The sequence below is a fragment of the Antechinus flavipes genome, chromosome 1 (assembly GCF_016432865.1).
Source record: "Antechinus flavipes isolate AdamAnt ecotype Samford, QLD, Australia chromosome 1, AdamAnt_v2, whole genome shotgun sequence".
Classification (NCBI taxonomy): Eukaryota; Metazoa; Chordata; class Mammalia; order Dasyuromorphia; family Dasyuridae; genus Antechinus; species Antechinus flavipes.
The window spans coordinates 71,820,349-71,847,176 of NC_067398.1; the positions used below are offsets into that span (position 1 = coordinate 71,820,349).

At 33.6% G+C, this 26,828-nt stretch overlaps 1 protein-coding gene across 1 annotated transcript in view; it reads right to left on the bottom strand.

The window, feature by feature from the left end:
- Positions 1-9,429: 9,429 nt before the first annotated feature.
- Positions 9,430-26,828, bottom strand: part of SPATA48 (spermatogenesis associated 48) — an 80,664-nt gene continuing 63,265 nt past the window's right edge. The window contains exons 8-9 of the mRNA XM_051984338.1: positions 21,368-21,475; positions 9,430-9,631 (exon numbers count right to left, since the gene is read on the bottom strand). Of these exons, the coding sequence (XP_051840298.1) occupies positions 9,514-9,631; positions 21,368-21,475 (226 nt within the window). The 3' untranslated portion in view covers positions 9,430-9,513. The remainder of the gene's footprint in view (positions 9,632-21,367; positions 21,476-26,828) is intronic.

A 26,828-nucleotide genomic window follows, 5' to 3' on the forward strand; every position in this document is an offset into this window, starting at 1 on the left:
TGATCTATGAGAGCTTTATAGAGGCTTACCAGCCGCAGCCTTAATTTTACTCATTCGTCTTAATTTTTTGTAATCATTTTTTGTAAAGAGGGTATAATGTCAGGCATGCTTCCCTGCTACTGACAGATCCAATCTAGCAGATAATTACCATAAGGAAATTGATGCTTTAGTGTGCGGGAGAGAATTTAATTTACTCAGACATCCTACAGTACAATGCATTCCAAAAGATATGAGGATTTAAGTTTTTAAGAAATTAAATTTTACTATTTAACATGATTACTTATGTTGAACATCATTAACTAGCTTTTTTTTAACTGTTTGATATAATTACAAGTGTGCTTATTGGGCCTAAAAATCTAAAGTCTTCTCTAAATATGGGTTAAAGATCCATGAAGTGTAAAGTACAAAAAAGAATGGGATCCTTTTTCCCTCTAGCCTTCTAGCTGCATTTAAAAACCTATCAAGATGAGGTGAGGAGCTACAGTCTTTGAAATATGGAGCACATTTCCCCCACTTCATGATGTTTTAATACATACTTTAATATACGACTGTTCCACCATCAACTCTGCTGACCATCCTACACATGGCTAGTAAGCACTGAAAAATGCCAGTGGGCCCTAGAGGCACAGAACTGAGGTGAGTGGCTATTAGTATCATGTTACTCACAGTAAAGAGACTTTGTATAGCCATGAAGGAATGCCTCTTAGTCCAATAACAACATATTGGGAGCTACATAAAAGAAACTTCATTTTTGTTGGCTTTGATAAAGTCCCCTAAGAATAATAAAAGCATATATATATATATATTATATATACACATCTATATGTAAATATGTAATCCATACCCATATGTGTATATATTACATTATATGTTATATATCATTAAATAACATATTATATATCAAGTAGTATACATAACAAATATGTGTGACTATATATTATTATAATATGTAATATAATTATAATAATATATTATTACTTCAAAATTTGCAAAACACTTTGAATATATTGTCTGATGTGATTCTCACAATAACCTTGTGAAGTAGATGTTGTTATGATCCCTAATCTTGCAAATGAAATAACTGATGCTAAGTAACTTGCCCAGGAACAACCAGCTAGTAATTATCTAAGGCAAGAATCAAACTCAGGTCTTCCTGATCTTAACTTTGATATTCTATCCACTATTCCTCCTGGCTTCCTCTAAGAGAAGAAATCTGGAAGATTTGAAAATAATAGTAAAACCAATAAGATTCTAGAAGATTGGGCCATTAAGGAACAAGTACAAAATGGTTGTATATTCCTTTAATGTTTAAGTTACAAGGGACCTTACAGATTATTTAAGTCAACTACCTTACTTTTCAGATAAGGAAACAGCTCTGGAGAGCTGACTTGATTTAACCAGAGTATTCATTTCTCTTAAGGAATTACCTAGGACTAGAATACCTCTAGGAGACCAACAGAAGATAAAAGTCTGTTTGCAAGGTCCAAGTCTTGGATGATCAAATTCCCAAAGTTCCCTTCAAGCCTTCCTAAAAAATGAAGTGAAACATTCTGACAGGAAATTTCTGGACAAAGAATACCCAGAACTTCCGTTTATCCAACTGTCTTCACCCTGTTACATTTCCTCAATGGGGAAGGGCAAGAAAACCTTTGCTATCTATCATGTGTGCTCTGGCAAGCCTGTGACAGGTTTGGTAAGAACTGGGGATTGCCCATGGCTCCTTACTGAAAAATCCCCTTCTCCTTCCTGTGGGGGGAAGTTGTTGGCTTTTTTTTTTTCAGTTCACCTTCATTCAAACATGCATATATTAATCACCTACTATGTGTAAATGAAACTGTGTAGACTGGTGGCTAGAGAGACAGCCTTGCTGTTAGAAAGACCTGAGTTCAGTTTCTATTTCTGATGCAAACTGGCTATGTGATCCTGCTGATCTGCATCAGTAAAAAGGAATTTCTTTACAGGAACTTCCCATTACAAATGACCTGTCAGAGTCTTAGGTGATTCCATGACATCTTTTTAATTATTTATATTATATAAGTTATATAAATATTTAATTATTTGTAGGATAGTTCATTTGTGGTGTACTGCCGGAGAAACCAAGGCAAGATAGAGATTAGAGAGTTTTTAATATTTTGAGAGGGAGAGATCGTTTGGGGCTAAAATAGGATCCATGTTGACCCCCGCAGATTGAATGGAACTTGAGTCTCAAAGCATTTAGAAAGGAGTGAAGAATTCCAGGGATTTTTTATAGGGCTCCAGCATTAGGAGACACAAAGGCAGGGGAGAGGGAGTAGAATACTGGGGAGAGGACCATAAATTCGGTTCTGACAGGTTGGGGGTAAGGACCATAAATTCTTGATAACTTAGGAGGATCTAGGAGCCAGAATGTCTGAAACAGAAGATCTCCCCTTTATCTGAGATTAAAAATTTACAATTTATCACCCTAGAGTAGCCAGCCTTAAATTATCAGTCCTAATGATCAGGAAGGGGATGTTGCAACCAAGGGATTGAGGCAGAACAATTCAGGGAAACTGAGGTAGAACAATTCAGGGAAACTGAGGTAGAACAATTCAGGGAAACTGAGGTAAAATAATTCAGGGAAACTGAGGCAGAACAATTAGAAAAACTGAGGCAGAACAATTAAAGGAAACTGTGGCATGACAGTGGAAGGAATTCCCATCCTGACAAATCATAGATCTTTGTGTATTAATATATACATATCACAAAATTTTGAGTACCTAGGAAAGGTCAAAGAGTTTTATAAGCTCTCTCTCTCTCTCTCTCTCTCTCTCTCTCTCTCTCTGTGTGTGTGTGTGTGTGTGTGTGTGTGTAGGTATCAAAGGATACATTCCAGCAAGGGGAGTTGGGGAAGACTTCTGTCGAAGAAATGGCTTCCAAACTGGACCAAGAAAGGGATGAATGTCAATAAAAGGTGAAGATAAATGGGGAATATCAATTCCAGGTTTGTTTCAAAAGTACAAAGGTAAGATAAAATAGGATAAGTTTGGGCTGTCCAATTGGATGCAGTATAAAATATCCGAAGGGAAGGTCCTTGAAATAAGTTCAGATTGGGGAGTTGATGGTAATGTTAAGGCATTTATATTTTATTTGGTTGGCAATAGGCAGCCACTGGAGGCTTTTGATCAGAGAAGTCACTTGTTCAGATGTGCTTGAGGGGAAGGGAAGAAGCAATTAAAACACCAAATACTATATTTCAGACATTGTGCTAAGTGCTTTACAGATACCTCATTTGAGTAGAAAGATTACTTTAGTAGTGGTATGAAGAATAAATTGGAGAAGTGACAGGATGAAGACAAGGACACTTTTAGGGAATGATTACTAACATGCAGGTGAGGGGCAATGAAGAAATGGCAGTGAGGAAATGGGTAAGAAAGATCTTCTGGGACATGTCATATAAACAGTAAGGAAGAAAGGGACAAAGAATATTCTGGGCAACCTAGAATTCAAAGAAATAAAAGCAATTTTTAGAATTATTTTAGGGTCACAGATTTAGATCTATGGATCTCAATGATTTGTCCAAAGATTACAGTAGAAGCAAGTGACTGAGCCTACATCTAAACTCATGTCACATACTAGAATAATTTAAAAATGGAGTAGTTCATTCAATTCCAGTCTAATCACCTCACGCAAGGAATTACTCAAGCAAAAGATGTTTTTGAATTTTTTTGTTTTTTAAGTTCTCTTCACTATATGTTATTTTTTTTAAAGCAAAGAAAACAGGAAGTAGGATTTCATGCAACATGAAAACAAATAGGTCAGGGTAGCTGGAAATCCTGGGCTATTGTTGGGATAACAAAAGGGATGACCCTAGACTTGCCATGTTGAAGCCAGGTTAACACAGCTGTCACTAAACATAGAAATTCTTGAGTCATTTACATGGTTTGTGTATGTATGTATGTGTGTATGCAAATATAGACAAAATAGAATATGGGGATTTAGGATATTCTTTTTCAAAGACTTCTTTTCCTGCTCCTCACTCCAAGCCATGCACCTCCCCCCTATCCTGACCACACATACATGCAAACATCAGAACTTCCTCTTTAGGCCAGTGGGCTCTATTCCCTGAGTGTGGTCTCCTTACTTCTGCTCCCAGAAAAATGTTCATTTCTCTGGCACTGCAAATTTAACTATCTCACTACTGAACATGAATTTTAGTTAGAAAATTTTAGTTAGAAGCATTCCTTCCTTCAAGACCTTTTTTTTTTTTGACATATCTATAACTTCAACAAAGAAATTCTGAATGAACTTCAACTGATGAATATCCTCAGTTGGTCTGTAACTAATAAATCTTAATTGATTGGAAGTACTGAGAGCTTATTTGATTTGCTTAGGGTCCTATATGGTAAGTGCATGTCAGAGGCAACTCAGGCCTTCAACTCCAAAGCTGGCCCTTTAACTACCATACTACACAGCCTAAAACTCAAAATGTCTTGAAAATGTATGTTTCTAAGTTCTATATTTCAAAATTATTGACACATTTAGTAAATGTTAGTGCCCAGATGCAAGCCCATGTCTCTGTTGGGTCCACTTATAGTATGCTTTCTCTTATGGCAGGTAGTCTCTCCAGGTTGATGTGACACACTTTGATTTCTAATTTTGTTTTTTTTTTTTAATTAGACAATAGCACTTTGAATTGTTACTACTGGATTCTCTTAGTACAATCTAGATGAATTTCTTTAGGATTCAGTATTCCAATGGGTCTTTGAACTCTGTCCTCTCCAGGGACATGAATCTCATCTCCTCCATGACTCTCATCCTTTGTGACGGAGGGTTCTTTTTCATTCATATATTTTTGTGATCACACAAAACTAAGAATTTTTATTGAGTTTGCCACCAAAAGTATTTTTGAGGTAACCTGTCAGCAAATAAAAAGTGAAGCACAGAATTTTAAATAAATTTTTAAAAACACCTATTTTGGTGATTTCACCTTTAAGAGGAATGTAGTAACGTCTTTATACTAGTGTTAGAAAAAATATCAGTCTTTATATAATAGATGACTCTATAATTTCCATTCTCTCCTTAGTTTTACAAAGTACTCTGCAAACATGATACCACAAACCTGTGTACTCACCTTCTATTGCCCACAGTCATCTTGTTCATTCATTCAGTTGTGTGTGACTCTTCATGACCCCACGGACATTACTGTTTGAGTTTTTTGTTTGCTTGTTTACTTTAGGCAAAGATACTGGAATGGTTTGCTAGGTAACTTGCCCAGTGTCATACAGTTAGCAAATGTCTGAGGCTGGACTTGAACTTCAATCTTCTTGGCTTTGGGACCAGTACTAAGCCATCTAGATGCTATTCCCTACTCTACTTTTTTGTTTTATTTTATTTTGTGATGAGCAAATATTTCAAAATAAACAAGATATGATTCATATCTTTGCTTAAAATGAGGTTACCAAAATTGGTTCATTTGTTCAAAGGGTTTAAAAATATTTAAATCAATCCACTGCTTCTGTATGATTAAAGATGGAGGTAACTGAAATATTACAGGAAAAGCTAGTAAATAACACTGCTCACATTTACATACCTCTTCAAGGTTTACAAAGTATTATCCTTACAACAACCCAATGACATAAGAAGCATTGACTATCATTATTTACACTTTACAGAGGGGGAATTGAGGTCTCAAAAATCTTAGATGATTTTCATGTGAATTTTGAGTGATTAGAAAAGTTTAGATAATTGGGAAGAGGTTCTGTAAATGAGGGATTAACTCAAAGCAGTTTTTAAAACACAAGTATCACATTGTTTTAAAGCTATATGGGAGCTTACAGATCAGCTTTAGTCTAGTCCATTTTATAGATAAGGAAATTAATAATCAGAGTTTACAAAATTTGCCTAAGGTTGGACAAAATAGTGGAAAAGTAAAGATATGAACCTATGACTTCTGAAACCAAATCTTATATGCTTCCCATTTAATAACAATAATAATAACCTCTCAGTATTTATGCAGCACTTAGTACATGCCAGGTTCTGTGCTAAATGCTTCATTTACACTTATGATCTCATTTAATCTTCCCAACCCCCCTGGGAAGCATATGGAGTTATTTCCCCCATTTTCCAGATGAAGAAGCTGGGGAAAATAGAGGTTAAAAGATTTATTCAAAATTATAAGCTAATATTTGAAATAAAATTTGAATTTAAGATATTCTTGACTATAGGCCCAGAACTCTATCCACTGTGCCATAGTTCCTCTAATTAGAAAGTACTTCTTGTATCAGCTAGATGATAAGTAAAATTTACTTAAAATCTGAATATAAATTGAGTTTCTTCTCAATAGTGTTTTCATGTATTCTCTGTCCAGTGCATTAAAAATCATCTTTCTCTGACCCTTTTGAAACCAGATGCATCTTCCACACTATTTTATACATTCTGGATGATGGAAAGTACACATTCTTATATATTTTCATCTTAAATGAAATTTGAGTCTGGGAAGGTGAAGTTTGTGTCTGCCTGATTGTGGGCAAACCAGAACTAGTCTTAAACTTTAATTCGTTCCAGAATCTTCAAGCCATCCTCAATGTTATTTCTGGGTCTTTGCCACAAAATATATTCTTGTGAAAAACTGTAGCAAAATAATGTTTAGACATGTCTTATTTTGGATGCAACCATTGTTAGAAGCTATGGATAGAGTGCTGGGCCTGGAGTCAGGAATTCTCAACTTCCTGAGTTCAAATCTGGTCTCAGGCACTAACTATCTGAACCCAGTTTGGCAAGTCGTTTCATCCTGTTTGCCTTAATTTCCTCAACTATAAAGTGAGCTAGAGAAGGGAATGGTAAAACCTTGCAGTATCTTTGCCAAGAAAACCTCAAATAGGGTCATGAGGTAATGGACATGACTGAAATAACTGAATAAAACCCCCCACAATAGTTAGAGATTAAGTCTCAACACTCTATTTTATTTGCACAAGTATACAATATAGGCACATATATAATGCACATACCGATGTACATATATGTGTGTGTGTTTGTGTATCTACATACTCATTTTTCAGTATAATTTTCTAAAAATTGATTTCCAGGATGTTTTGACCAGAAATATATATATATATATTTTTTTTTTCAATAGCCCACCTGCTTTTTTTTTAAATCATTCCTACATTGCAATTGTTTATGTATGTGACTTACTCAACAGAGCCTTTTTTTTTTCAATTGGTATATTCATTATTTAATAATTCTTGAGAAGATACAGGCCACTGATTTTTTGCAATTTGCATCAGCACACTTTAACTTATGTTGAAAGCTGAGCTTTTTAGTCCTCTTGCTTTGGAAGTACATTAATATTTCTGTGACCTTTACTAGATGGCAGATGAGAAGCATTCAAAAACAATAACCAAAAATAAAAAAAAATCACATATGCCCTACCACTCTAACATGCATATACCTAACCCTCATTTTACAAGCAAAACAGAGAGGGTCCTTTCCAGAGGGAATAAAAAACAATGTGACTTGCAAAATTCAAATTGTTTTGATGTCCTAATGTCAATGCATTTTTCAATAGCTCCTGACAATCTTCACTATTTAATTAGCAATAGTGTTTGAGTTTCTTATACATATGTGTATGTTATACTTATTATATTTACATATATATAGATGCATATTCTATGCATATATCTATAAACATGGAGTTGTGTGTATATACGTATACACACACAAACATGCATTTGTGATGTCATTGATATAAAGAACTCTCAGGGAGTAAATACTCTCCAACCAAATTGATTGCATATGTGCATATACTTCTATGTATATGTATATCGATAGATATATAAATATGTACAAATTTATGCATACATATTTTGGTTCAATTTTTCTGTTGTATCCAGTTCCTCGTGAATCCATGGACTATATGTGTTTTTTTTTTTTTTTAATTTTTTTGACAAAGATATTGGAGGGTTTAACATTTCCTTCTCCAGTAGAATTAGGTAAACAGAGGTAAAGTGATTTGCCTGGAGTCACACTTCTAGTAAGTGTCTGAGGTCAGACTTAAATTCAGGTCTTATGACTCAAGGCCCAGAATTCTATCCACTGATCCATTATCTGCCTCTCATATATACATATTAATATAAATAAAATATATAAATATATGAAACTTGAAGTAAATGTTCATACTACCAGAAGCATTGTTTTAAGTTGAATACATGTGAGTTAATTATTTCCACTAAATATACACCACAAAAACAATGTATTTTATACAAAAATGAAAATAGTATAATCTATACTGACAATTATAGGGATGACCAAATATATCAAAAGTTGAGTAATAATGAAATGTTTCACGAATATCCACTACTTTAATGCCTCTTTCTAGATCAAAGTCAGTCAGTTTTATCCAGGAAACTAAATTCCAGCAAAACATCATTGTTTCTGAGAGCTGAACTCTAGATAATAAAATAGTTCCCTGGCTGTACAATCTATAGGTTTTTAAAAAGAAGAGGTCTCATATGAATTTTCAGTAACATGAAATGTCATTGGTTTGTGTGCAGCCTAAATGTATTGAGTTCAGAGGGGAGTTGCTCTGACAACGGTTATTGTTAGCCTAGCCTATACTACTAGTAATAAGGAATGTGTAAATGTATCAAATAAAGGAACAGTATTGCTCTTGAAGGCCTTTCTGATAAGATGCATGGACATTTGCTGTGACAATTGCATCAAATTCCACATAGAGAACAATACATTTACATTCAACAAAGAACAAGATTCATCTGTTGGCAAGATTTGTTTAAAATAAACAGTGAATAGTTCTCATTTTAAAAATAATAGAATAATTTTTAAGAAGAATGATTTTAAGTTTACTCAGAGTTTCTTTTCTGCATACTTCCAAATATAAATTGTCATTTGTATATGTATACATCTTATAGTAAATCATGAAAACATTTTTGCATTTAGGTGAACTTTTTTTGCTTAGCAAAAAAATGCAAACTCATGCACTGTTCTCTAGATGTAATTTTTGCCCTTGTCTATGTCATAATGCTTTGGTCATAATACTTTGGAATCAGGCCAAAAAATTCAATTTTTCCATGATCATTAACCTCTAAGTGAAACTTGGCATTTTCTTTAATTATAAATTTTTAAAAATTATTTTGAAAAAACATAAGATTTAACCAAACTGCCAATGAGCTAAATAATATAATAAAGATCAAAAACCTTTTTTTAAGAAATTATAGGCCTCTAGATTTCTATTTAGTAAAACACTTTCTTGAAGCTGGTGATGTGATGCTCACTCCAGGAAAACAAATGACTGTCTAAACTATTCAGAACAGATGAGAGAGTTTAATCTTGATTTAAAAAAATGATTTAAAAAAGAAATATCAAAAAACCCTGAAGTTATGTATATAGTGAGTGTTTAATATGTTATTGTTGAAGTGAAATACTACAATTGATAAACCTATAGACACAAAATAGGAAGCTGTTTCTGTAATTTTTTATTGGCATAGAGCATACACATACTGACGCATTTAACCACTTACAAGACAGTCTTATCTATGGCTATTTAGGTTTCTTTGACATCTTATTGAAAGAGCAGTATGGCTCCACCAGTGTAACCATTTTTGATAAAGGTCCTTTGTGACGAAAATTAGGCTCATCCTTATTTTCACAAATGATGCTGTAATTAGAAAAAAAATGATTTAATAAATATAAAACTATAAATCCTTGTTTTGAGGCAATTATTCATGCATAGGTGCTTATATATATTTGAGGAACTGGGTGATTCAATGTGAAGCACATTAGGCCAGAAGTCAGAACTGGTAACTTCTTTTAGCTTGAGTTCTAGGTTACATATTCCCATCTGTACATAAATCATGGATCTTTGTAGAATATCCTTAACAAATTACCATCCATGTTCTTATTTAAAGGCTTTCAGTGATGAAATAGAGTTATGTCATGGAGTAGTCCATTCTATTTTTTGGACACAGGGACACAAGCAAAACAGACATGTCTATTAACCACCTTATAGAAATTTCCATTCTGATATATGAAATACATACATTTTCCTTCTGCTTTTTCAGTAATGATTAGAAATTTCAGAAGTGCTTTCCATTAAGACTTACCTTCTAAAAAGGTCCCTGACACTTGTAACTGATCGAGACGACAAGTAATATAAGTTCTGGCCATAGACTTTGAATGCTTACAGTGGAAATAAGCCTTTTCTTTCCCAATCCTGAAGAATGTAAACTAAATGCACTGACTCAATTAAACAGAACCTGGAATCATTCCCCAATACAACAGGGAAAGAAGTAGTATTAGGTATGATTATAAGCAGAGCAATAACATCCCTGCTTTTTCTCATGTTTTTAAGTTGAGGTTTAGATAAAGAAGCTAGTAAACGAATTATTATAGATCTACAGGGTTAAAATTTGATTCTAATAATTATTCTAATGAAAATAAAACTAGCATGCATGATATTTGAACTTACTTAGACGTTCTGAGCCCAAATTGAGAAAAGGCATGAAAGTTCTGCATTCCAAAATATTTTATCATTAACTTTTAGAAAAGTTAGTGTACAAGTATAAATATTTAAAATATTTTTTTCTGTTTTCTAGGATTCCATTGCAAATCACTTAACCCTGTCTGCCTCAGTTTCCTCATCTATCAAATGAGCTAGGAAGGAAATGACAAATCCTCCAATATCTTTTCCAAGACAACCCCAAATGGAATCAGGAAGAATCAGACAAGATCAAATTGAGTGAACAATCTTCCTGATTCCACACCAGAGCTCAGCCACCTAACAGTATGAGAATATATGGATGTTTTTCAACCTGCACTGATGGACAGAGTATTGTTTTCAATAAAGAGACAACAAATCCATTCATGAAGGATAACAGTTTTTAAGACTACTTTCTAGGTCTTTAACTATATTTTTAAAATAAAATTTTAAAGTGCTTTATAACTCCACTTATATGAAGACAGAGAGTGAATTAGTTATTGGACACTTAGAGATACACTTCTAATTTTTGACATCGACCCTCCAATTATATCATGTAAAATGTATTAATTTTTTATGCTTCAATTAATTGCTTGTAAGTAGAAATCAGTGAATGAGAATCATACACAGGGAATAACCTCTTTTAAGAGCAATGATTCCAGAGCTAAAATAAATCTTGGACCTCGCTGTCTTCAGGCAGCAGCAGACTGTGCATACCACCCAGAACAAGGGTTACTTCTTTGATTCTTAAAGAGCCCCAGATAAAGAATAAAGAGAGTTTTGTTTTGTTAATATAGCAATCTCTCCTTCTTTGAGTGTATTTTCTTTGGTTTAGTCATTACCTTTTTTTCTTCCCTAAATATTAGCAATTTGTTATAGAGACTGTACAACAATATACTTATAGTTCACCTTTGGGGGTTTAAACACTTAAGATCATAGATTTTGAGCTGGTACGAATCTTAGAAATGATCATATGCAGCCTCCTCATTTTACATAGAGGAAAAATGATTGTAAAAAGTCATATAGGGATTAAGGGGTAGATCTAGGATCTGAGCCCAGATCTTTTGGTTACAATGAATCTTTTATAAACCTTCCTTATAGCTTTTCTTACTCTTGCTTCAGCAAGGTGTGAACTTCACCTTGGATTCTCAAACTTTTTGCCAAAGGAATGAAACCCCTAGTGGGTCATACCAAGTTAGAAAGAAAGAAAAATAAGAACCCACAAAGGTGTAATTGGCCTGTCATTAGCAGGACATACTACCTAAAATCAAATAAACTCTGTAGGCTGGCTATAGGGTAAGGAACTTTTGGGCCAGAGTGATCTTATAGCTGTCTATTAAATTGTGGTGATATTATAGTAAATCTTGTTGAAAGGGGCCCCCATAAAGAACAAAAGAAAGTTCCTTGAAATATGGGAGTGCTTTCCTTAAAGTAACTGTTCCAAAACTCCAATCCCACTGCTATCTGCCTTGCTTTCCGCCTTCTGTTTTACTAAAGAGATCAAGACCATCTGGTAAGAGATTCTTGACTCCTTGTAATATGACTTCCACATCCAAACTGAAAATGCTTTTAATTATTTGAAAAAATCCTTCTGCCCTTGCTCTCCCTTTTTCTCTCTTGGCATTCTCTCTAGGCTACCTTACCAGGTTCCATGCGATCAACTAACATCTCATCACAAATGGCTCTGAAATCTATATATCCAGCCACCATTTCTCTTATGAATTTTTCTATCACTAACATGCTAAGATGCTTGTATATCTCTATTACTCTACCAATGAGATATCTGTTCTATCTTCCCTTTATGTATTGTTTCCCTGCATCCTAAAATATAAGCTTCTTTATGTTCAGGACTTGTTTTTTGCTTGCATTTTCTATCTGCAACACAACATAGTGTTTGGTGTGTAGTAGCACTTAATAAATGCTTATCTGTCTATTTTTCTCAAACTCATATTGTCCAAAACAAAACTCATCTTTCACTCTAAATCCATCCTGCTTCCCCACATCCCTGCTTATGACCAAGGGGACTATCTTATATCTACTTCTCTTTCAAGCCGAGGAGTCATGCTCAACTCTTTACTCACTCACTTATTTCTAATAAGTTTTATCTCCTTAATCTTTCTCAGATCTGTCTACTTTGATCCATTCACGTGACTCTCATCTGGATTCTCATCAATTCTTCTTGTCTAGATTATTAATACAAGAGTCTTTTTAGTTAGTTTCCCTGAATCCAGATCCCTCTTTTCCTTTATCCTTCACATATCCAGTTGGGTGTTACTAAAGCACAGAACCAACTATGTCACTTCCCTAATCTAAAAGCCTCAGTGTCTCCTAGTGTCTCCAGGCTAAAAATGTAAAATCCTCTAAATGGCATTTAAAGGCTATTTCTATCTAGCTACAACTGTTGCTTTTTTCCTTTTTTAATGAAAGATTTTTAATTTTTAAAACAGATGCATCGATAATTTTTCAACATTAACCCTTGCAAAACCCTGTGTTCCAATTTTTCCCCTCCTTCCTATTCCCTCCCCTAAATAGCAAGTAATCCATTATGTTAAACATGGTAAAAATATGTTAAGTCCAATATATGCATACATATTTATACAATTATCTTGCTGCACAAGAAAAATCAAATCAAAAAGAAAAAAAATGAGAAAAAAGATAAAATGCAAGCAAACAACAAAAAGAGTGAAAATACTATGTTGTGATCCACCCTCAGTACCCATAGTCCTCTCTGAGTGTACATGGCTCTCTTCATCACAAGATCATTGGAACTGGTCTGAATCATTTCATGGTTGAAGAGAGCCATGTCCATTAGAAATGATCACTATATAATATTGCTATTATTGTGTACCATGATCTCCTGATTCTGTTTATTTCACTCAGCATCAGTTCATCTAAGTCTCTCCAGATCTCTCCAAAATCATCCTCCTGAGCATTTCTTATAGAACAATAATATTCCATAATATTCATATACTATAACTTATCCAGCCATTCTCTGACTGATGGGCATCCACTCAGTTTCCAGTTTTTTCCACTACAAAAAGGGCTGCCACAAACACTTTTGCACATGTGAGTCCCTTTCCCTCCTTTAAGATCTCTTTGGGATATAAGCCCCATAGAAAAACTGCTGGATCAAAGGGTATGCAAAAACAACTGTTTTTTTTGATGATTATATACACCCTTTATCAACCCTTATATATATATTTGCTAACTCCATATACACGATTTAATCTCTTGCCTCCATGTGTCTGTATTCCATCTTTTGAATGCTCTTCCTATTCACCTCTCCTGTTCAGGTAATCAACAAACATTTATTAATAAGCTACTACATGTCAGAAACTGTGCTAAGCACTGAGGATATAGTGATAAAAATAAAACAGCTCATGTCCTCAGGAACTTATATTTTATTGGAGTAGACAAAATGTACACATATAAATAAATAACAAATTAAATGCAAGGTAGTTGAGAGGGCATCTGTGGAAGTTGAGTCAAAATTTAAAGGAAGCTATAAGTTTTACAAGGTAGAGATGAGAAGAGGATACATTCCCAGCCTAGAGGTCAGCCTGTTTTAAGGAACAGGGATGAGAGATGGAAAAGTGTGACAAACAACAAAAAGTCTAATTTAGTTTTCCCACCAAAATCCTTGGCATTGTCAAATGGTGTAATATCAGAAATGAATACAATTTTATTAGAAGAAATAAACTTAAAGAAGAGGTATTCATATCTATTTTGTTGTTGCATGAGATCCTTTCATCTGACATGCTCCTGAAACTTTCCACATGTGTTATTTCCTCCATTAAAATATAAGCTCCTGGAAAGAAGGAGCTGTCTTGCTTAAGTCTCCCAGTGCTTAGCATAGCGCTCTGCAAATTGTAAAATCTTAATTAACTCTTTACTCATTTATTCCTTCATTTTATGGATTGTATGCATTCTAGAAAAAGTCTAAAAAGATAAGTTGGATTACTTAGCAATCTTTGAGGCTCAGCTCAAGTGCTGCTTCCTATATGAATTATTTCCTGATTCCTCTAGTTGTTAGGGCCCCTATATTACTTTTTATTTACTTATTTGTGTATATGTTCTCTCTATTCCCAGTAGACTATAAGTTCCTTGGGAGTAGAGTCTATTTTCATTTTTGTCTTTATATTGAAGAGCCTAGCATTTAATAAGCCCTTGATGAATTCATTTCAGTAAAGTATAAGGTAATATTAGGAACTGAGTGTTGGGAAGATAGAAATAAGACTGGGTTTTGAAGGTATGGAAAAATTTTGGAGCACCCACTAAAAGGAATTCGTTAGGAAGTTAATATGGGATGAATAAAAGGAAAATGAAGTAGCAGTGAGAAAACATTTGGCAATAGGTTGCAGAAATCTGTAATGGCTGTAGTCAATATACCTTTACAGCAATAAGATAAAAATGTGTCAAACTGAACAGATAATTAGGAGAAAATTAGTTCATTAGGTTCTTGTGATCTACCTGCCATAAGTAGTTGTGGGCTTAACTCTTACTTATAGATACTTTTTCAAAACATGAACAAAAACTCAAAACAAAAACCATTGAATGGCCTTTTACAAAGAAATAAAAATTAGCTATATAGTAAAGATCAGGTGAAATTGACCCTTGAAGGTTGAAGGTTAAAGTTAACACTCCTGCATCACAGAAAACTTGATTCTAGTTAAATTCAGTACATTTTTTTTCTTGATTAGAGAATTCTAATCCAGTGTAAGCAGGATGATTTTCTCTGTTAAACTGTATTTTCACAGTTCATTAAGTATTATATTTCCGTAAAACACCACGGTTTTTCAAGAAGCTCATTGTAAGAAACCAAGAAGTCAATGTTAACAGTTATAAAACTGAGAATAGACAGCATGGACAGTTGCATCCAATACCATCTTTGTCACTAATTTCTTAAGGTCCAATTTGACCCAACAAATAATTATTAAGAAAGTCGATGTTTTAGGTATAGGGAATTAAAAAATAATAATGGAAGTTCTTGATAGCTTACATTTTATCTTAAGGTATATAATATATACACAGAGAAGTAAATAGAAGGCAATTTGAAGAGAAAGAAATATTAGTAGCAACTGAGTAAGTTTCCACTGAGAAGGTAATGCCTGAGCTGAATATTGAAGGAAGAGAAGGATTTTGAGAAATGGAGCTGAAGATGGAATGTATTCATGAATGGGATGAGTAGGTTGTACAAATGCACAGAAGCAGGTGATGGAAAACAGAATTTTGGAAATAATTCAGCTGGAATTTAGAATCTTTAAGGGAAAATAATGTAAGACAAGGCTAGAAAGAGAAGTTTGAGAACAGATTGTGAAAAGCCTTAAATTCCAGATTTCTGAGTTTATATTTTTCCTATAGATGATAGGGGGCCACTGAAAGATTTTAATTAAAAGATCAAACAATAGGTAGATTTTTAGTTTAGTGAAATTATTTTGACAACTTTAAGGAAGATATATTACACAGAGAGAATGAAAGCAAGTAGATACATTAAGAATTATTATTTAGACAATAGTCTAGATGAGAGATAATGAGAGCATGAATAAGGATGGTGGTGATATGAGTGGAGATAACGGAGAAATGGAAACAATATTATGATGTTAGAATCAATAAGACTTGGCAATTGATCACATGGGGGTGATAGAGAAAGATAAGTCAAGGATGATTAAGATTGTGAACCTGGGTGATTAAAAAAATCTCAGTGGTCTCAACAGAAGTTAGAGGAAAAGGAAAGAATATGATTTCCTTTTAGATTTATTGAGTTTGAGATGTCAATTGGAACTCTTGGTGCATATATCCTGATATCAATTAGCAATAGATGACTAGAGTTAAGGACAGAGATAAAAGAGACAGAACAACAGCTAGCTAGCTTCCTAAATAGATAACAGATTTAGGTTACATAGATTTGACTGAAGAATGAAGCTGAAGACAGAATATATGAAGTCAGTAAACATAAAGGAAGAGAAGATCAAATGAGAAAGCTCAACAGAATGATATTTGTGGAAATATATAGAGAGGAATTGTACATATTCAACATATATTGGATCACTTGCTGACTGGGGGAGCGGGTGGGGAAAAGGAGGGAAAAAATTAGAATACAAAATTTTGTAGGAGGGAATGTTGAAGATTATCCATATATATATATAATAAAAATTTAATTTAATTTTAAAATTAAATAAAAAATAACATTTTTAAAATTTAATTTAAAAAATAGAAAAGAAGGCTCACTCTAGACTCTTAAGGACACCACGTGGAGGAAGTAAACAGTAAAGCAAAATGAAAAGAAGTGGTCATTAAAGTAAGAGCACTGTCATAAAAGCCAAGAGCAAAGAAAATATGCGAGAGGCTAGTCAGTATTCCCAAATTAAAGAGAAGCCAAGAATTTAATAGTTAAAAGTTCTTTGGAAACCTTGGAGAGAAGAATTTCAGTAAAGTAGCAGAGTCAGAAGTCACCTTAAGAAGTGAATGAGTGAGTGGTGAGGCAGTAGAGATGTGTAAGAGGAGACAAATCTTTCTAGGAGATTGTCAGTGAAAGGGAGGGGAGTTCCTATAAGTAGGTTTAGGGAATAGTAGGGTTAAAGGAAGTTGTGGATTTTGTTTATTTGTTTGTTTTGTTTTTAAGGATATGGGAAACCTGGCTATATTTGTAGGAAGGAAACAAGTAGAAAGAGAAAGACTGAAGATGACTGAGAAGGAAGAAATGACTCCTGAAGCAAGAACCTAGAGAAAATAAGAGGAAATGATTAGTTTGACAAAGACAAGGTTTACCTCTTACTCAGAAGCTGGAGCAAAAGCTGAATGACTTCTGCATGGCCATAAAGTTAGTATATATAGTAGTGGCCACCTTCCTAGTTTCCAGGTTGCTTTTTTAAGCATTACATCACACTGTCTCTAGTCAGCAGTTATATGACATTCCAATGGCACATAATATCAAAACAGAAGCAAAACAAAAGAAGCAAAGGTTATCCAATGTTAAGGTCCATCAGGACATAAAAAATGGTAAGATTAGAGGGCAAGGATTCAAATGTATAACTGAACTGATAAGCTATAGGATCAAGACTATGAAAAGTAGACATTGAAACCAAAAGAGATGATGGAGAAAGAAAACAGAAATGATAGAGGAAATGGAAATCATGGGAAAGATGAAGAATTTGTTCGAGACAAATGACTCGGGGGAAAAATGAAAGTAATAAAGTTTATCAACAAAAAGTAAATTATAGAGGCATAGCAGGGTGATGTGAATTATGAACTGTTAGGAAATTTTTACTAATGTCTAGTTGAAATTTGTTTTTCTTCAACTTTCTTTGCTTTTTAGACCAAAGATCCCCATTTCCTTCAACTAAGCTTCATATTGGATGATTTCTTGTTCTCCCTGCATTTATCAGTCTCTTTTGTGTATGGACAATGCTGACAGTGCCCTCCTTGTAAAATCCATGACTGATAAAGTATTGCAGATATGGTCTGATCAGGGCAAAAAACTTTCCCTATTTTTGTAGCACAGCTCTATGTGTTGGATCAAAATCAATATGACCCACAGATTTGTAATGTTTGATTTTCATTCTGCCATGAGAATACTTCATTAATGACAAAGACTGGTCATCCTGAGGTTCTACCATGAAGATTTATGGTGGTAAGTAAGAATCAAGGAATATATTTTATTGAACTTGTTAAATTCTTAATAACCCAATGATAATTTATCAAGTAAGCCAATCACATGCTAGTAAACTTTTGTCTTTTTGAGAACAAATAAACTATAACTTTAAAGTGATTTTAATGCTGATCTTGTTTCTTTAAGTCTTCCTTAAGTGAAATAAATAAAATATTCAGTTTTACTTAATTTTCAAAGATTGTGCCTCAATCCTGTTGCCTAGAAGTTGATTCACCTTTAAATAAACTCTACAAAAACATAGCTGCACCTTGTGGGTGGCATTTGAAGACTTGTTCTTAGAGCAAATTGAGAGAGTTCCAAGCCATAAAAGTCAAGACCTTTGTTGTGTTGGGTTTTGCCTTTGCCTTCTATTCTCTATTGTCTCAATTCTGTCATAACAGGAAAAGCACTGGTTTATCTAACTTCATGAACACTTTCAATTCTTCTGAACCAGAATGATGAAGAGATAATGGGGCCCCTTAGAAAGCAAGAGCCCTGCTCTCCTTTAATTACATCGTAGAGCATTTAATGCCATACTAACTATATGGGGACCCTATTATTAATGTGTTATTAATAAGTCATTTAAATATTGAAGTCAAAAAGCTATGAATGTGGTTGAGCTGTACCCCTTTTCCCCTTCTGATAAAGAAAAGGAGATAGCAGTAATGGTTCTGTTAAGCAGAATATAAAGTATGACTTCACCATGATTTTCTGAGCTGTGCTGTCTAGGAAAATATGGTCAAAAAGATAGTTCTTAGGAGAAGAATTATTTGATGGGTATACCATCTGAGACCTTATATGAACATATCTATAATATCTCCCTAATTGTGCCTCCTTTTTTAAAGATGGATAGCCCTTTCCATTTTAAATAGCTCCCTATTCAACAAAGGGAGAAAAAGATATCTATTCAATAATTCTAGGGGGCAAATGAGGAAAGAAGGACATTCTTTCCATTCACTTCAAAAATAATATGAACAAAATCATAGAATTTTGAAGCTAGAAGACATCTCCATGGCCATCCAGTCCAATCTATACCTGAAAAAAAAATCCCCTCTACACAAATTTAGCAAATAATCATCTAGTCTTGGCTTAAAGTACTTCATTATGGGAAACCTCTGACCTCCTAAGTAGCCTATTCCATTTTCAGAAAGCTCTATTTGTTAACAAGTTTCTTTTTATTTTTTTAATTTTCAAACCTAAATTTGCCCTTTGCCATTTGTCCCATAGGACTAAATAAAACAAGTATACTCTTTATTTGTTGTGACTAATAATTAAAATAAATCATTTCCTGCTGCTCCCTTCCCAGGTATCTCTTGTCCTAATTAACCATCCCCATTCCCTCCAATTGATTTAGAGATAGGATGAACTCAAGAGTCTTGATTGCCCTCTTCTATATTGTGTATTCATATTTATAAGTGTCTTTCCTAAAATATGGATGTTTTTAGTATTTTCCCAGAAGCTGTTTTATTTAAGATTTTTTGTTATTCTGAACTTGAAAAATAGCAACAAACATGAACGTTTCTATATACGAAGAACAAAAATAGAAGATTGTATATGAAAGCATCAATCTCCATTATGTGCATCTTGGTTTTTTAAATTATGTACTAAATTCATCACTTTATATCCAAAGGGTCCCTGTTTGTATGCATTTGCTTCTGAATCTTTACTCTATAGTGTGCATTTTTAAAATGCTTCACTGACACTTTTTCTATTCTCCTTTTTCTCCCACGTCCATAACACAGTACGAGTATTTATTCAGGTTTTCTTATATCAAATATAATATTTCTTTCATACACTGGATATCTAAAGGATTAATATAAAATTTCTCATTGGTCCAGTAAAAAAATTTGGCAAATTTAAATTTGGATCTACTATCAAAGTTAATGCTACTTTATCATATAACTGTAGTTATAAATTTATGCTTTGTTTTGAAAAAAAGAGGTATTAATAGAAAGAGATAAAAGATGGATTTATAAATAGATAATACGGACAAATTGATAGGTGAATGGATGGATACATAATTTGATAGATGGCTAGAGAGGTAGATGGCTAGAGAGACAGACAGACAGACAGATGGGCAGATAGATAGATAGATAGATAGATCAAGACAGTTGGACATCCAGGCAGCCAAACAGGCAAATTGGCAGACAGCTAATTTGGGGTGATTTGGCACTATGGTGAAGTTAACAACCGAACTTAAAACACAACAACTTTTTTCTTTTTCAATCAATTATTGATGAGTCACTACAGATCAGCACCTATAATATTGGTTTGTGTCTTGGTCACATTTTCAGGTCACAATTACAGTATAAAACTTTCATAGTTTCTTTACTCTATCAAATTAGAACCTGGGGTCAAAATGTCACTAATTTATACATTTAATGGAAATCCACAGGTCCCAGCAGAAATATTCATATTTGTACCCTTATAGTCATTTGAAGGCACTGTTTCAAAAAATCACTATTAATTCAATGGCCATCTCTGTGCTGGTCAAGGAAAGAGCACCAAGGATATCTAAAAGAAAAGCTCTTTGATGAGTCAATGGCATTCTCCAGGTCCTATAAGGTCAGAGTAATGACCTGTCCTAGATTACACCATTGCATTTAACTGCAAAAAAGTCAATCTGAATCTACTTAAGACCTGATCTACATTTTCAGCAATACATTATTTTATTTTCAAGACCAAGCCTTCTAGCAAGTGCTTTCAAATTTGAATTATAATGAGCAATAAAGCGGTTTGTTTCTTTACTGGCAGCTTCAAACTAACAAGCCTTCAGTAAGCTAGCATCTAACAGCTGTTCTTTTCAATTTGTAAATGTGATGTTTGAAAGATGGTTATTATCTTCAATAGAATTTTCTGTTTTCTGAGAAATAATGCAATTATTCCCAGAAAAAAAAGTGATTCACAGACAAATGAAAAATGTACATGCCTTCTAAACAGCATGCATTTATTTAGTTAATGCAGGTACTTGTGTTGAAATACAGAACTGTAAGTCTAACTAGCAGGGTTGAGTCCAAGCTAAAGGGAAGCAAGAGCATTCTTCTTTCCACATACACTAACTTTTTAAACACTGATGGGTAAAGACTGATACTGATCCCTCGAAGTATGAAAATAAACCCATCCTTTTTCATGGAAAAAAGTGACACTCAATTTTTTTTAACCAAAGCAAATTCGTTTTTAGTATTTAATTGTTCTTTAATGAAATATCCTTAATTAGGATTCTCTCTCTAATGTATCTGAACAAATTGAATAATAGTCTTTGCACTTACCGCCGAATTGCTGAACTTGTGTCTGGGCCTGTTGGTGGAATATTGGAATTTGTTGGGTGGGTGGCTGCGAAATGAACCTTGCCAGAATATCCTGGAATATTTTCAGACCTGAAGAATAAAGTCAAAAAAGAAGGAGAGAAAGACATTAAGAAAATAAAATGTAAGAAGGGCCTTTTTTAAGAAGAGAAGGGGAAAAAAATCTCTGCCCTATATTTTTTCCTTCTAAATTTGAGGAAATGGGATTCTGATCGCTGAAACTGGGATGAAGGAGATAAATCTGTGGCATTATCATACATAGAAATATCAATTTCCTCCTGTTCTGAGATTAAAAAAACAAACAAGCAAGGATTCTCTCTCTCTCTCTCTCTCTCTCTCTCTCTCTCTCTCTCTCTCTCTCTCTCTCTTCTTTTTCTAACTCTCTCTCATACACACACAAACACACACAAACCCTGACAATATTCAAAACATCAACTGCAGTTTTCCCTTTTCCTATTATTTAGAATTTGCATACATTTTACAACCATGCTTCATTGTCAAAAATGACATATCCTAAGAAGGAAAAACCAGGAAATAGTGGTTTACAAAAATATCAGGCATCAAGTTCATATATAACTTGGCAATGCTGATTTGAATATTTGTCCTCAAAACCATTATATTTGCATTAGCTTTATTATTTTTCAAACTGTTACTTGTGACACTCTATTCTGTATAAGTGATTTAAAATAGTCTTGAAAATATGAACTGTTAATTTTAATATAGTAATATATGAGTCTATATCAATCTCATTTAATATCCTACCCAAAAAATGAGACAAAAAAGTAAGAAGAAAAAGGGAAAAGAGATGACAGGAAGAAAGAATAATTGGGTTCTTTCTCATTGTAAATATTCTGTCATAATAGCTTGTTTAAAGTGAGAAACAATTTTAATGCCTAACAATACTTTAAATAATTATTTTCATAAATAATTCATAGGATTAAAATTAAAAATTAGATAAATTAGATAAAATGAATTTTAAAAATTATTTCACATTCTAATTTCAAAAAAGATTTAAGAGTTTCAAAAGAACTTTCTAGATTTTCTAATTCCAATACCCTCACTTTACGGACGAGAAAACTAAGACCACTTTTCCTACTACACCACATTGTCACAAATCTGGATTTCTTCCATGTAAGTATTCTCTCTACTAATCTATCCCCAAGATAAAAAAACCTTAAAGATGTATTTAAATTCCTTCATTTTGGAAATGAGTAAACAGACTATGAAAGACAATGAGATTTACACAAAGTCCCAAAGCTAATTTGTGGTTGTACAAAGATTAGAATCCAGGTGTCTAGACTAGAATTCTAGTTTAGGGTTCTTTTTACCATATCGCCCACTGTCTAATATTACATTATTCTCCCTTTATCCAATATCACTGAAGGATGAATTATTTTACATGGATGAGTTTCCCAAAGAATACTTATTCCCTTAAAATGCAAAGATTTAAAAAATTTATTTATTTTTGATGGTACTTTTTACAAAATATATTACAAGGTGGGCACCCATTGTTTAGGAAATGGCTGCACAAATGTGATATATGAATGTAAAGATATTATTTTACATATATGAATAATTTCTAGGAAGACAAATGAAGCGTTGTAGAACGAAGTAAATAGAAACAGCGCACACTAGAGATGTAATAGTATAAAGGAAAGCTAATACAAAATAATGTAAAGGAAAAAAATTGTAAAAGGAGGACTAGCTTTGAATAATAATAAAGACCAATCTTGATTATGGGGAACGAAAAATAAAACAAACTTACCTCCTCTTAGCCAAATGCAGAATTTTATATACAATGTTAGAAGTATCACATATTTGTTAATCCGATTTCTTTGTTACAAGGGAGTGTTGAATGTGAGAGTGGTTGGGGCTAATTTTCAAAATGACTATCATGTAAAAACAAAAGTCCTCAATGAAACATTTAAAAAATAAAATGAAAATTATCACATATCTTAAATTTTCTGAAGCCAAATATATTGGATAATGAATATTGTGCAACAATATATTAATGGCCTCAGAGACTATTCTATTAAAGGAAACCGGACTATTGGGCTTTTGAGTTTTTGTGTCTTTTTTTAATTGATTTTCTGCCTCTTCTTTGCAGTAAGACTATCAGCTTTTACTTCATGCTGTTGTCACTGTGCTTATCTCTAACAGTTCCTTCTCTCAATCAACTTTCTAATTTCCTGATAGCATTCTGCCTGGGTTTGGGGAACCAGAAAGTAAAGCTTTTTAAAATTATGTCAAATAAAAGTGAATATTCTCTGAATGAGACACTTAAGGGATTCTACAATATGTAGCTCTCATGATCCATGTTGCAAGGACTTTGTGGTATTAATTCTAGACTTTAGGGTATTAACTTTGCTCTTTTCAATATTCACTGTTATCCACAGGCATTTAACAACAACAGCAATGTCAATAACAAGAAGCTTATCCAGATAATCAGCAATATCTTAGACAGAGATTCTTAACTTTATGTCATAGACTCATTTGGCACTTTAGTGAAGACTGTGGAAACCCTTTGCAGAACAATGTTTTTAAAGACATAAACAATATAAGATTACAAAATAAATCAATTATATTGAAATCTAGTTGGAAAAATATTTTTAAAGAACAAATTCTTGGACCCAGATTAAGGACTCTCACCTTAGAGAGTTGGGGATTCAGAATAAGTGACTTCTGGATTAGTAGGATAAAATAAATTTAGGAAGGTGGTGAAGTGTGTAAAGTGGTAAATTTCAGACAGAAAAATCTGAGTTCAAATCCATCCTCAGAAATTTTTGAGCTGTTACAACTTCTCTCAACCTAATTTTTCTCTTCTCTGAAGTAGGAATAATAATACACAGGATAAATGTAAGGATCAATTAATAAGCATTTATTGAACCTCTACTATTTTTTGAGCACTACTTGAAGTAATGAGGTAACCTTTGTAAAGTACTCTCAAACCTTAAAGTTATAGATAATGTTGAATATTATTATTGTATAATAATACTCATAATAATGTATGTATGAAATAAAAATCAGCAAGTAGTCATTAACTGGTTCTTGTCATGTGTAAGGCACTATGTTGTATAATGTGGGAAATGTAAACAAGTAGAAGATAATATCTCTGTCCTTGAAGGGTTGTCATTATAGTTGAAGAAAGGAGGGCAAGTGAGATTTCCATTTTATTCTGCCTAAGTCCTGAGATCATTTTGGAAGGCCACATTGTAGGAAGGATACTGATAAACTCTAGAGTCCAGAGTGGAGTGACTGAGAAGGTGAAAGAATTTGAGATCATGTCATACAAGCATCATCAAATGTAAGGAAGTGAAGTCATTTAGCTTGGAATAGAAAATACTTGGAAAGAATTGGTCAAGTACTTAAAGAGCTCTCATGTGGAAATGATGTCTGTCACAGTAGCTAAAAGATTGATTTTTGGCAATTAGAAAAATAGTTGGGTGCTTTGTTTTTTGTTTTGTTTTGTTTTGTTTTTAGCAATTATTAGATTTATCTAAAAGCAGATTCAGCTGCCTAAAAATAGTGAGCAGCCTCACACTTGAAATCGTCAAGCAAAGAATAAACTATTTGTTGGGCATATTGTTGAGGGCATTCTGGACTTTGTATCCTCTGAGGTCTCTCCAGTCTTGCATCTGACACCTACATTTCTGAAAATTTCAATAACTATATGTTTTAAATAATAATTAAAACAGGAGACTTTAGTTCAAAGTATCTGTTTTCATCACCTTTCTTATTTCTTTTGCATTTTCTCAGAAAGAGAAAAGATTCTATACCACAGTGACAAAACTGAGAGACACAGCTACAAGGTTACAAACTTGGCTTGTGCCAAGTTATTTTATGTGGTTCCAACTTCTCATCAGTAGGATCTCTTTCTGTCAGTGTGACGTCTCTCTTGGTGATCCTCTCCTCTGGTTCCTCATTACTGCACTGTGGCAGAGTCAAAATGAAAAGGAGGAGAAATGACCAAAACCTCATCCAAAGTTAAACAAAGACCCCACCCATGGATTACTCACAAGTAGATGCTTTCTATTTAACTCTAAGTGTACCCGCTCAAAGAATAAAGAGATCTAGATGTGTAGTCAAAGGACCTGGTTCAACAGCCAGCTCTATTACTTAGAACCACTGTGTCCTTGGACAGATTATTTCTTTGGCACTCAGTTTCCTCACCTGTAATGAATGGGTTAGATGATCGTTAACACCTCTTTCAGTTCTAAATCTAGGATTCTATGAACAAAAGAAAAAAAAGGACCAATTGTGTTCTCAAGGTATGACAAATAGTTCAGTTTGGTGGGGCTGCAGGATATATAAAGAAGAGCAACTGAAGATGAAGAAAGGATAGCTTGTCAAATAGTGAATATAAAGTGAATGAATTAGTGCATTTTGTAGCAAGCAATCACTTCATGGCTTATGAACAATGGAATGTAAGATCAATGAGAACAGAGACTATTTCTCACTTTTGTCTTTTTATTTTTAATGCCTGGTACTGCTTGTCATGAAATAGGTTATACAATAGGTAATAAGCAATTATTATTGAGGGGGCAATGAAGTGGCACCTTGGTGTGAGCACTGGAAATGGACTCAAGAAGATCTGAGTTCAAATCTGCCTTATGTGATCTAGACAAATGATTTAACTATTTGCCTCAGTTTCCTCATATGTAAAATGTACTGAAGAAGAAAATGACAAATCACTTTACTATCTTTGCCAAGAAAAGAAAACCCTGAAGAAGTAATAAAGACTCAGATGTGATTGCAACAAGTGAACAACATCAATAAGTGATTACAGAATTTAATTGGTGCTGGTCTATATTATTCATTGTTATTTTTGTTCATCTACTCCTGGAAGAAAGTAAATTCTGGAATATGATTTTATCCTTCATTAACTTATCATAGTATATAGTAAGCCTTTAATTAGTGTTTGTTGAATGACTTATACTGACCATTCTAAAACTAACATTAAGGAGAGAATGAAGGCAAGAACAATGGTGAAATAAATAGTACAGCTTGCTAGGGTTTCATGGGATTTAAAAAATGTGATATTGTGATCATGGGGACCTAAAAGTACATTTAAAAAATCAGTAAATGAGATAGAGTAGGTTAGACATATATAAAGCACATAATTGACGAGAAAACAATTCCAGGTTTGTTTGTATGGATTGCCATTGTCCAAATGTTGACAACTGGCCTTGAGATTTAGTTAGGGGTTTCCTTATACAAAAGTGGTGGCAAGTAAGAGAAGTAACAAGAGTAAAGCAAAATTATTGAAGTATGTCTGTTTCCCCAAGCATTAATTAAAGCTTCCATGCATATTACAAAGGAAATCCCCATCAACTGTGCTGGAGTTTTTTTCCACTCACCCTAAAACACCTGCAGAATTAAAATATACCACTTAGATCAGTCTCCTATTGCAGGGCTTTCATAAAGG